Source organism: Nelumbo lutea, chromosome 1, assembly GCF_056320005.1.
Source record: "Nelumbo lutea isolate HS-2025 chromosome 1, American lotus-T2T, whole genome shotgun sequence".
Taxonomy (NCBI): domain Eukaryota; kingdom Viridiplantae; phylum Streptophyta; class Magnoliopsida; order Proteales; family Nelumbonaceae; genus Nelumbo; species Nelumbo lutea.
Window position 1 is genome coordinate 156,086,274 of NC_142684.1, and position 12,538 is coordinate 156,098,811.

General features: G+C 36.9%; 1 protein-coding gene across 3 annotated transcripts in view; it reads right to left on the reverse strand.

The window, feature by feature from the left end:
- Positions 1-12,538, reverse strand: part of PIR121 (transcription activator) — a 160,258-nt gene that overhangs the window by 77,302 nt on the left and 70,418 nt on the right. For all 3 annotated transcript variants that reach the window (XM_088956812.1, XM_088956817.1, XM_088956820.1), the window contains 6 exons: positions 9,952-10,028; positions 8,808-8,978; positions 8,602-8,678; positions 8,386-8,488; positions 6,751-6,870; positions 6,508-6,651 (listed from right to left, as the gene is read on the reverse strand). In XM_088956812.1, the coding sequence (XP_088812938.1) occupies positions 6,508-6,651; positions 6,751-6,870; positions 8,386-8,488; positions 8,602-8,678; positions 8,808-8,978; positions 9,952-10,028 (692 nt within the window). The remainder of the gene's footprint in view (positions 1-6,507; positions 6,652-6,750; positions 6,871-8,385; positions 8,489-8,601; positions 8,679-8,807; positions 8,979-9,951; positions 10,029-12,538) is intronic.

Below are 12,538 nucleotides of genomic sequence, written 5' to 3' on the forward strand. Positions count from 1 at the left end.
GATCAGGGGTGTATTTCCTTTGAGAAATGAAGAAACCCTTTTCTAAGCAGGCGACTTCAATTCCAAAGAAATATTTCAGGGGACCTAAATCTTTCACTTCAAATTTAGATGCAAGGAATTGTTTCAATTTTTGTATTTTTGAACTTCAATTTCCTGTAATGATGATATCATCCACATACACTATCAATACAACAACCTGTTCCAGACATCTCTTCACAAAGAGTGTATGATCAAACTGACATTGTTTGAAGCCCACCTGCTGAACTGCCATGTGAAATTTACTGAACCAAGCTTTGGGAGATTGTTTTAAACCATAAAGAGACTTTCTCAGCTTGCACACCTTATTTTCACTTCCCTTGGCATAGAATCCAGGGGGTTGAACCATGTATACTTCCTTCTTCATGACATCTATCCATTCGGGGCATTTTAAGGCTTCTGCAACATTTCTGGGAAGAGGGATGCAATCAACTACGGATAAAAAGGCTCGGTATGAGGGGGAAATGTGATCATAAGAGACAAACTAGGTAATGGGGTGTTTGGTAGTGCATGACCTGACTCCCTTTCTTTGAGCAATAGGAATGTCAAGGCCATCCACAGTAGGAGTAGGGGTATTAGTAGGTGCAACAGGGATTGAACTTACCTCCTGGGAGTTTAATGGTGTCGGTTACTCAATGTTTGGTTGCTCCACATCTCTATCACATTGCTGATCTCTACGACATGTACATTGGAAGACACAAAAGGGAGCAAGGTCCGGAATAGAAGGAAGAGAGACTTGGCAGACCTGAACCTGCTTCTCCTCTTCCACACTACTACTCTCCCCCTGCGGAGAAGCAGGGAAGAATGGTTCAGACTCAAAGGACACATCCATAGACACAAAAAACTTATGACTAACGGGATCAAAGCATCGATACCCTTTTTGAGAGGAGGGATACCCCAGAAAAATACAAGGAATGGACCGATGGCCTAACTTACCTCGAGGCGGAGACAAATCATGGACAAAGGCACAACAACCAAAAACTCTCATGGGAATGGAAAATAAAGGGGACTGAGGGAACAACAACTGATGAGGGGCCATGTAATTCAACACTTTGGAGGGCATGCGATTGATGACATAAGCAACTGCAAATATAGCATCCATCCAAAACCTTTTTGGAACATTCATGTGTAACATCATCCCGCAAGCTACCTCAAGGAGGTGTCTGTTTTTTCTTTCTGCAACACCATTTTGTTGTGGTGTTCTAGCGCATGAGCTCCTATGAATAAATCTGTGGGAGGCAAAGAACTCATTAAGCTCACCATGGAAATAATCTTTTGCATTGTCAGATTGGAAGATCTGTATTTCAACATGGAATTGCGTAAATACCATCCTCTAGAAGTCTTTCACAATCTTTAGAACTTCGTCTCTACTACGCATAGGGAATACCCATGTATAGCGAGAGTAGTCATCGATCAATGTGATAAAGCACTTATATCTGCCCTCAGAGATTACAGTAGTAAACCCTCATACATCAAAATACACAACATGAAAAGGAGCACTTGATCTTTTATTATTTGAGTGAAAAAGTTGTTCTACATTGTTTGCTCAACTGACACGTTTGGCACTGGAACTCTGACACTAAACATGACTTAAATAAAACTGGAAACAAAGACTTTACTATTTCAAAAGAAACATGACCTAACCGACTATGCCACAAAAAAATTTAACTCTTATTTGACTAACTAGGTGACTCTAAGGATGACACCGAGAGACCAGCTATGTTGTCGAGAATTTAGAGACCATCCACTAGGCTCCCTCTACCAATCGTCCTCCCAGAAGTTAGATCCTGAAAAACACATGAGCCAGGAAAAAAAGATACACTACAGTTTAAAGAGCTTGTGATACTACTAATTGAAAGCAAATTTATAGGAAGTTGAGGGACATGCAATACACAATTCAGGTTAAGGCCATGGGGAAGATATTGATCCTTGGCCTACAATGGAGGAGAATGAGCCATCTGCAAGCCTCACTTTATCCCTTCCTAACAAAAGGCTATAAGTCTGAAACAAGTTCGGCTTACCGGTCATGTGGTTAGAGGCCCCTGAGTCAATGATCCAAGGGGAACCAGTGGGAGTGACATGGTGCAGAAGCCGTATTACCTGATGTAGATGCAAATGAAGTAGGAGTACCAGTGACTGAGCTATCCATCTGTCGCAAAGCCCTACCATATGACTTCAAGTGGTATCTGAAGGAATTCATTATATCTTCCTTGGGGTCAGAATTAAGGTGGTCCCGGGTAGTACCAGCAACCTGAGTATCTTGGGTTGCCACATGTGCTGCATTATGTGTTCTGTTCATCTTCTTCTGACCTTGCCCTTTACCATGTTCTTGGTTCTTCACTGCCCACTTGGGTTTCCGGTTTTTGTCCCAACATGTGTCAAGTGTATGCCGTGAGCGCCGACATTGGGCACAAAACAACTTGTCTTTATCATCAGCCTTCTTGGTGTCACTTTTCTTCCCCATGTTGTTATTACTCATTGTAGCCAAAGCAACTTGTTGCTCCCCCTCGGTTGTAACCATCACACTCCGCCTACATTCTTCCGATTGAACAAGGGAGTATACCTCGTGAACCGACGGCAACTCTTTGCTTCCTAAGATCTAAACTCTCAAGGGTTCATAGGTAGGGTTCAGTCCCAACAAGAAAGCAAACAAACGCTGTTGAGAAACCAGCTTCCTATAGGCCTTAGCATCGTCATCATGTTTCCACTCTATAGCCTGATAATGATCCAATTCTTTCCATATGGAAGTAAGGACTGAATAATAGGAAGACAAACTATGATTTCCCTGTTTACAGGTTGAGGATTCAACTTGCAACTGGTAAACCTTGGCATAATGCCTTTGCTCACAATAGGTAGTTTTGGCCTGTTCCCAGATCTCACTAGTGGTGTCTGCCCACATAAAGTTCTTCACATCAGGTTCCATGGTTGCAAGGAGCCAAGACATCACCATACTGTTTTCTTGGTCCCGCTTATCATGTTCAGCTATCTCACTCTTGGGTTCTTTCACCCTTCCATTTATGTAACTAGCTTTTCCCTTTGCTGTTACATAAAGTTTTACACTTTTAGCCCACTCCAGGTAGTTTAGACCATTTAAAGGGGTATTGGGCATGGGAAACATCATGTTTTCACCTCCCATACCAGCTGTGCTGCGGGTCAGTCTAACCCTCGATGAAGTTGAATCATAGTTTGCCATAGAGTATTGCTGAAATCAGACCAAATCCCACACAACTACACAACAACCACAAACAGAATACCACCCCTCAAGAAATTTACTTCTGGGATGTGGAAAAGAAAACAAAAAGACAGTTAAAATCAACTCAGTGATGGTTCAGTCATTAAAACAGCCTAGTAATCAGTCCAACACCAGCCAAGGTAGACGTTAGAATAGTATACTATCAGTTCGACTACAGCCCATACAGTCTAACAATCCAGCATCCAAACGAATGTATAGAACCAAGGAATAAGGCCTTCACACCATTGGCCAAAAAACAAAAAAAACAAGAACACATACCCTGTCCAACACCTATACGAAGGTGCCAAGCAGAAATTGACTTCACAGCATCGAACAGAGAAGAAAGGGAGTCTCTTTCTACATCGCCCTTCTTCGACTAGGGTTTCCTTGATATTACAACTAAGGAAGAGCTGCAAGCTGTCTGCTTGGGTTTCTCCGTCTTCCACGTCCAAGAAATCAAAGAAGGAAAAGAGGACGAAGTAGGTTCAAATAGGAGAGACCAAAATTCTTTTATAGCCCAGAACCTTGCTCTGATACCATGTAATCATTCACGGAGAGAGAGAGACGAGAGAGAGAAAGAGAAGAAGAGGAAGATATGATTGAGAGAAAAAGAAAAACTACTTCTGGCTACCGCCAGTTCAGTTATTTATATTAACTTAATATAAAAAAATGGAGATTACAAGTATGCCCCTAGCGGCACTCCCTAGAAACAAACTAATAAGAAAGAAAGATAATAACTAACTGACAGCATCTTAAGCTGGCAACCCACTAACAACAACTATAAAATAACAATTAAATAATCCTCACAACAACTTTCATCTCCACATATTCTTGCAATTTCTAAGCAAATAAGCTCCAACCCGACCCCTGTCTTCCTTTTAAAAGGCATACCAATTGTTTTCTATTGTTACCAAAAAACTCAATCACCTCCACAAACCACCCTTTCTGGTTGTATTTCAGCCAGGGATTAAAATATCAATACGATACCCCCCATATCAGGCGTATCGTATACGCTACGATTGGTACAATACAGGTCCAGTCGTGCGTATCGACAAGATACATATCAGTATCGGTGTGTATCGCACTGTATCGGCCGATACAGACAGATACGTTTATGCTAATATGCGCGTTTCCCTTGTCTTGTTTATAAAATATTCCTATGAAGATTCGATCTCAAGCCTTGGCACCCATGCTACTACGCACTACCATTCTAAGCCACTGCGCCATCATTCAACATGTGATATTAAGTGAAATAAAATACACTTTATTAACTTTACCATTAACATGAACCTAGACAAATATATTGTTTATGTTCAATAATTCTAGCTTAAAATAAAAAATAATATTAAAAATTACTATTTTATAAACATTAATGAAGCAAAAAGACTATCAAATTTACATTTATATCAAAAATTGTTTTTTCCTCTCAATAAATTATACAAATAAAAATATTAATAATAGACAATTATTTTAGTTCTTAAATTTCATGAATTTGTACATTAGATGCATCTTCAAATTTTAATATTTGTTTATATATTATTCATTGATATTTTAATTTAGACTAAAATATAACATATTTATTATTTACAAAAATAATAAAAAAATGTTTACAAAATATTCAAGAACATAATATTAAATTGAATTTATCAAATCCACTAATTTAAATTTATATAAAAAATGATTTGTTATTTCGGAAAAAAAACTATAGAAAATAAAAATGCTAACAATGGAATCGTTACTTTAATAATTAAAAATTATGAATTTCATATGATATGTATCTTAAAAATTTTAATAATTTTGAGATACTTTTAGTCACGATTAAAAGTAAAAATATGATAATAATATATGTATCTTAGAAAAATTATAAATTTCATATGATAGTAATTTTGATATTATCAAATATTTCAAAAATTAATATTTAATTGGCTATTTTTGTTAGTGTCGAAAAGTAAAAATAGAAAATAATTGCTATAGCAATTAAAATATGTTTTGTGTCTTGGACTTATATAATTTAACATAATAATGGTTTTGTGCATGTTTTACTTCGTAAAAACTAGATAATATGAGTCTTGGACTCTTGATTGTTGGATTATCAACAAAATTGTATGATATTTATGTATCTTGTTATATTAGTAATATATTTATTTATGTATTTATGCTTTATTTGTGGCTATTTTGGCTTTTAAAATCAGTGTAATTGATGTATTTACAAAATTTGTATCATTTTCCTAGTGTATCCATGTGTTTTCATATCTTTCGTCCGTATCCATGCGTTTCCAAAGCATATTCGTATCCAAACTGTCCGATATGATACCCGATACCAATACTTTGATCCTTGATTTCAGCATCACCTAATATTTCCATCTTGGAAGCTACAACGAACTCATCCACCCATTTTTCTTTACTAAGAAATATGCTTCCCAAGCTCTATTGTTGAGCTTCTATCAGTTTGTATTCAGGGCCTTGAATAAAAAGCAAAGTTTTTAAAACCGAACCGAACAATGAACCAGCCAGGGGTCCGGTTCCGGGTCGAGTAGTCCAGCCGTTCGAACCGAATGGACAGTCCGTTCTGACAAAAAATAAAAAAATTAAAAAAACGACCAAAACCGTTGGACAGTTTTAATGGTTCAACTGCCCAGATCAGTGGTTTGCTGACCAAATCAACAGTTTTTGGCGAAATAACAGTTCTAGGGTAAAACGGAACCGATCAGGTGACCGGTTACCGGTTTTTCCAGTCTGGTCAGGTTTTGAAAACCACGATAAAAAGGCAAGGTAGAATGCAACATATTCACTTTTGCTATCATGTGGTTGATTTGGGTAAGATCAATGCATGTATAGTTGAAAACCATGCTAGACCAAAGAAGTCATGCTAAGTCATAGAGCTGGTGTGATCAATATATATTTGCAAGGAAATCAGTTCCCCTCTATCTCTACCCTATTGTTCTTCTAAAACTTTGTACAAAAAGTATGCTTTTTTGTGTAGGAATATTATTGCATACCCATTCTATAGCATCTTGTTCTAGATGGGCTGTAGGCTATACATTACATGCTTATTCATTTCCTAAAAGTCTATTGCAATGCACACTGTCTTTTAGAAAACAAAAAAAAAAATAGTATGTTATTGGAGATGTCGCAAGCAGGTATACCAATATACGAAAGTTATACATGGTCATGAGCAAGAAACATGTTAATTACCCAAGTTTTTTTAATGACATAGATATATATAAAGTATGTCAAACCTGAGAAGCAAGGCGACTAGAAAAGGAAATAAGAGAGATGTTCTCTTGCATCTCATTCAACATGAGACCAAATGAATCCATTGAAAGATCTTTTGAAAGCAACTCATGGGAATGCCTTAAGATATCAACGAGCTTCTCTAGTTCCTGGAGATGGGATGGCATTAGGAGCAATCAACACTCATTCCAAAACCCATACAAGTACAACAAAACACAAAGACAAACATCTCAACGGTCATTACTTACCACAATAGCACATAGGTCCTGAGACTCAAAACGGTCAAACAGAAACTCAAGGTTTTCTCGAAATAATTTGTTTATCCGCTTAGCAATCAAGCTCCGTAAGTCAATGGTTCTCCCCAGTAACTAGATGAAACAAATGCTCAGAGACAGGAGAGAGTCAGAACATATTTGTAGTGAATTCTTAGTAGTGTACAGACCAAGAAATGAGAGCATAACATAACCACCCTAAATAATCAGCAGGAACAGACAAGAGCTATTACTCTGTAAACCAAGTTTAACCAAAAACAATTCACAGATGATGTTGAGAATTAGAAGAGAGCACCCTATCTTATTTATAACATGAAATATTAGAAATCCACCAAGCAGTCCCTAAACTACCTGTTGAGGGAAGAAAGGGATGAGTTCTAGCAGTGTCAAACCAGCTAGGTTCTGAAGAATCTAACACAGACCAAGGCTGATAAACTCTGGTTTTGTGCAGGAAAAAAAGAAGTAAAAAAAAAAACTGTCTTTGTTACTTTTTTCTGTCTTAAATAGACCTTACCATACTTAGACTTGGAAAACAACTAGGAAACCAATATTAGAAAGACTCTTAAACTGAAAATAACTCTTATGGTAGGAATTCTAAACTGACAAATAACTCTTATAAGAAGAATCCTAAATTGACAAAATAACTTTTTTAACAAAAAACCTGAATTGGCACCCAAAAGGGGCTGTTTAAAAATAAAACCAAAGATAACATGGGGTCCTTGGAGGTTAGATGGGCTGCAATTGATTATTTTGGGGCATCACAGGCTGATACTCTGCATCAATTGACTAACCACATTTTCTTCCACAAGATCTCTGTCAAGGTCTTTGGCCAATTTTTTAAGCATATTCGAAGTCTAGTAGATCCACTGGCCATCAGGGATTTGTTCAGGTGCTGACAATGAAGGGCCTAAGCAAAAAAGGAAAGGTTCTGTGGGATGTGCTGCCTTTGTGATCAGGCTACTTTTGTTTTCTTTGTTGTACAGCTGGTGATTGTACATGTCTTCTGCATATGGTCTTATATGCATACTTTTACAAAAATAAATAAATACATTACATTCAAATTGCAAAGAAAATTTTGTTTATGGTCGGAAATGGTGAATAACACTTGGACCATATACAGCTTAATTGAGGACTGATAAGTATGTTTCTTTAAATAAAATCCACAAGCCTACTCATCGCACCTAACATCCTATTCTCCACGTTCTTCCTACAAGTCCGTCCTTTTCCTCATCAGGACCATAAACAGTGAACAATATTGATGTGGAAAGGCCACCAAACAATATTGACGTGATGGACAATAACAATTTGAATACAACCTCAACTCCATCATATAAGAATACAGCAGAAAGAGAATTGGTTGACTGTTTTATCCAACTAGAAAACTCAGGTATTAATATAAAAAAAAATTCATTGTTATTCCTTTGTTGCTTTTACCCAATTAATTTCATAACTGTTTCAGGTATCTGAATCACAACACTAGAGAAGTACTATCAAGCATGCCAACAGGCTCAATCCCTATGGTAGAACCAACCTTATAATTAGATAGGCAAATGGATATCAGAATGAAAAGAAGGTTTGTAGTCAAATATAAAGAACTAGACAAACTCTCACCTTTACCCTAGTCATCTTTAACAGTGCATTGAATCTCATAGGTATGACAGAATATTTTTCACCATTCTCCAAGGCAAAGAGGAACGATGGATCAAGTAGTTCACTGTTGAAGGGTTTTAGACAACCAAATAAAGACATTAACAGATAAATAATTGAAAGTCTTGATTGATGGAAGTTAAAGCATCAGGAAAAAAAATATGCAGGAACAGGAACTACCTTGCTGCCCAGCTTTTGTAATATGTAAAAATTGTCTCACTCAACTTTAAAACAAGTTGATCAAAACAGAGGTCCGCCTACAAAAACAGAGACAACTATAAGTTATAAAATAGGTAAAATAAGGGAGTTTGTTCAAGTCATTATGATAGGGGGCTTGATCACTAAAGGATAGGGAAGTATTTCAAATAATTATGTTGTTGCAATACCTCCGCTTCAATTTCATCATACAGGAAACGTTGCTTCAACACTACAAGTGCATGCTGAGCAGAATCATTATAGATGTCAAACGGAATCAGAATGCTCTCTATAAGACCAGTATTCTGTGACTCGACCACATGATCCACCAGCATCCATGGAAGAGAGCACTCTATGGGAAACTGCATAAGCAAAACTAAACCAGTCACACCTTTTTGTTTGCAGGAAAGCTTATAAAGTAGTCATTTTTCTGAAACACAAAATGTTCTTATGTTGTCACAGAAAGCTAGAACACTAAAAACCTACCTAGCATTATATTTAGAATAGAGAATTAAAACAATAAAGTGATATACACACACACGTTTAGGAAACAGTCACATAACATTAATGTCAGAATAGATAACCACAAACTATGCTAAAAATCCTATTTGCAAAAAGTAGTCACTGATATTTTTTAGAAATCATATGGAAAAAATCATTGGTTAGAGGAATTACTTTATGTGGACCAATATCATGTTAATTAGGCTTCTTATTTAAAGGGTTCCACCTATGTATTATGGAGGAACCATATGGTCATTCTAGTCCACCCATAAGATAACAGACCCTAGGGACTGACTAAATATATGTTCATACGCCAAATCCATGTCAGTTCTATATTTGTATTTAAGCTTTTTCCCAAGTGATATTAGACATCCAAAGCTTCGATTTTTTATTAGGAAGGGCCAAAAACTTCTGTCTTTGTATTCTGTTGTAGGGGAGTTAATTCTTTTTACCTCCCCTGTTGTATCTAAATCTTCTTAAATTTTCACGTCATTAATAAAGTTTTACTGTTATTGATCGAAAAAAAAAAAGAAAAAAGAAAGGGCCAAAAACAAAAACTCATTTTTGATGGAGGTTTTTTAGTCTGAAATTTCCACAATGAATCAAGGGTACAAGGAGGATTTTTCAGGTGCCTTCCTTTTGGCCTCCCAATCATGTTGGCATAAGGAAGATAACTACATAGTTTATACTTCTTATCTAAGCAACCTGATTAGCAGATCTGTCTACACTAATCAATACACACATCCAGGAAAGCAGTTTTGTCTGAAAGGACAAATTGGTCTTCAAAACTTTATGAACAAAACTTATCACTGGTAATAACACTCATTTCTTTACCTGGATAACACGAGAAGATTCCAAGTAGAATTCTCTAAACCAAAGGAAACCAAGATCTGTCAATGTTGTAACTGTCACTGTGAAAACATCATAAACTGAAAGTTAAAACAGTTGGCTGATATAGATCCAAAAATTCGCATTGCAAGACAAAACAATACATTTCCTTATTTACATTAAAAGATTGGTGACATGGAAAGTCATCATAACATGAGAGAACTTGGAAAGTCATCATAATATGACACTGAAAGTTAAAACAGTTGGCTGATATAGATTCAAAAATTGACATTGCAAGACAAAACAATACATTTCCTTATTTACATTAAAAGATTGGTGACATGGAAAGTCATCATAATATGACACCGAAAGTTAAAACAGTTGGCTGATATAGATTCAAAAATTGACATTGCAAGACAAAACAATACATTTCCTTCTTTACATTAAAAGATTGGTTGACTTAGAAAGTCATCATAATATGAGAGAACTTGGAAAGTCATCATAATATGAGAGAACTTGGAAAGTTGTCATAATATGACAACAGAACTTGACGCTGATACACCAAAGAAAGTAAGTACAGATATGGTTTTGTTTCTTCCACTGGTTTCACTACAATATTTGACATTTATGAATTTAAGTAACTATAACAATATTCAAAACAGAAAGTCAAAGAACTTCCTAAGTATCAGTGTGTGCCAACTTCAAAAAAGAAAGGTAAAGTGGAAGAAAAGGAGAAAAAGAAGAAAGGAAGAAGGTAAGGAGAGAAAGGGAAGAAAAGGAGAAGAAAAGAGGGAAGACAAACAAGGAGAAATCTCACTCAACTCTCCATACTGTTGACCCAGCTTGTATTAACATTTTACTAAAGCTGAGATGACAGCCCCTTAGATAAGTTACAACGGATATAATAGAGAAAAAATAACAAGGAAAAGATAAGAAAGTCCTTGTCAATTTATTGTAACAATTCTAACACTCCCCCTCAATCTGGAGCATATATATCATAAAGTTCCAGCTCGATACAAATATAATCGAACCTTGAGAAACCCACACTTCTAGTAAAAATGTCAGCTACTTGGTATTCAGATTTAACATAGGGAGTAACAATATCTCTAATTGTTAGTTGTTAATTTTTTTTATTTTTATTTTGATGAATCACTTGTTAGTTGTTACTTTGTTTCTCACAAAATGGCAATCAACTTCAATGCGTTTAGTCCTTTCAAAAAACACTGATTGGAGGCAATATGTGTTGCACCTTGGTTGTCACAAAACAATTTAATTGGTTGACAAACTGTGCTATTCATCTCCTGAAGAAGATGCTTCAAGCAAACTAGCTCACAGGTAGCATAGGCCACTACCCTATATTCGGTTTCAACACTACCCCTAACCACACTCTACTTCTTGCTCTTCCAAGTAACAAGATTTCCACACAGGAAGGTACAATAACCTGTAGTAGACTTCCTATGCATTGGAGACCCTGCCCAATCTACACCTAAATACCCTACTAATGACACATCTTCCCCTTTCTAATACAAAAGCCCTTGACCAGGAGTACCCTTTAGATACTTCAACATCCTCATAACACTTTTTTTTTATCAATAACATTTTCATTAAACCATCAATAGAAGATTTACAAGAGGAAGGCAAAAACATTTATCTTCCAAGAGCAACAAAGAACCTCAAGAAAAGGAAAAAAAGGAAAAAACACTAAAGTTACAGCTTAGCCCAAAACAGTGAATCCCTTTCTGCCCCTTGTTTGGCTAAGCCGTCAGCTAGGGAATTAGCCGATCTTTTAACCCAACATGTCTTTAACTTCCATCTCCCGCACCAGCCACTTGAATTTCCTCCTCTCATTGTTGTACTTCCATAAGCCATTGTTATCTTTAATCAGCCACCCTATCACCATCTCTGAATCCCCTTCAATTATGAGTTTTCTGATGTTCAACTCCATAGCTTTCTGGACTCCTTCCATAACTGCAAAGATCTCAGCTCTAAGGGAGTCACCCACTCCAATTGGGCCTGAGAACATGGCAGAAATGACCCCATTCTCATCCCTAAAAACACCCCCAATCCCTGATTGTCTCGGATTTCCCCTACTACACCCATCAAAGTTTAATTTCAAGAATCCACCCGGTGGAGGGGTCCAAGACACACTCATTACTGACTTGGTCTGTGTGCAATTTGCAATTTCACCCCACTTCCTCAACATGTCATCCACAGTGTAATCTGTGAATAGCTCCAAAGATTTCAGCCACTGTACAGCCCTAATATGTATGATAGCCCTCAGATCTGCTGCTCCTCTCTCATCTTCTGAGAATATTCTGGAGTTTCTTTCTTCCAAAGTGTCCAACATACTGCAGCCCTTAGTCCTCTCCACATAGTCCTTCACCTATTTATCTGCCACCTGAAAAAAGAAGGGGAAAAAAGGCCCTGCAAGTCTGATGGAGGATTCCAGCTACATCCAAATAGGGAGAAAGCCCAATCCCAAATTGACCTCGCAAAATGGCAAGACACCAATAGGTGAAAACTAGTCTCCCCATCCGCATTACAAAGAACACACCAATGAGGTGACAAGCAAGTATTGGGTCTCTTCTTTTGG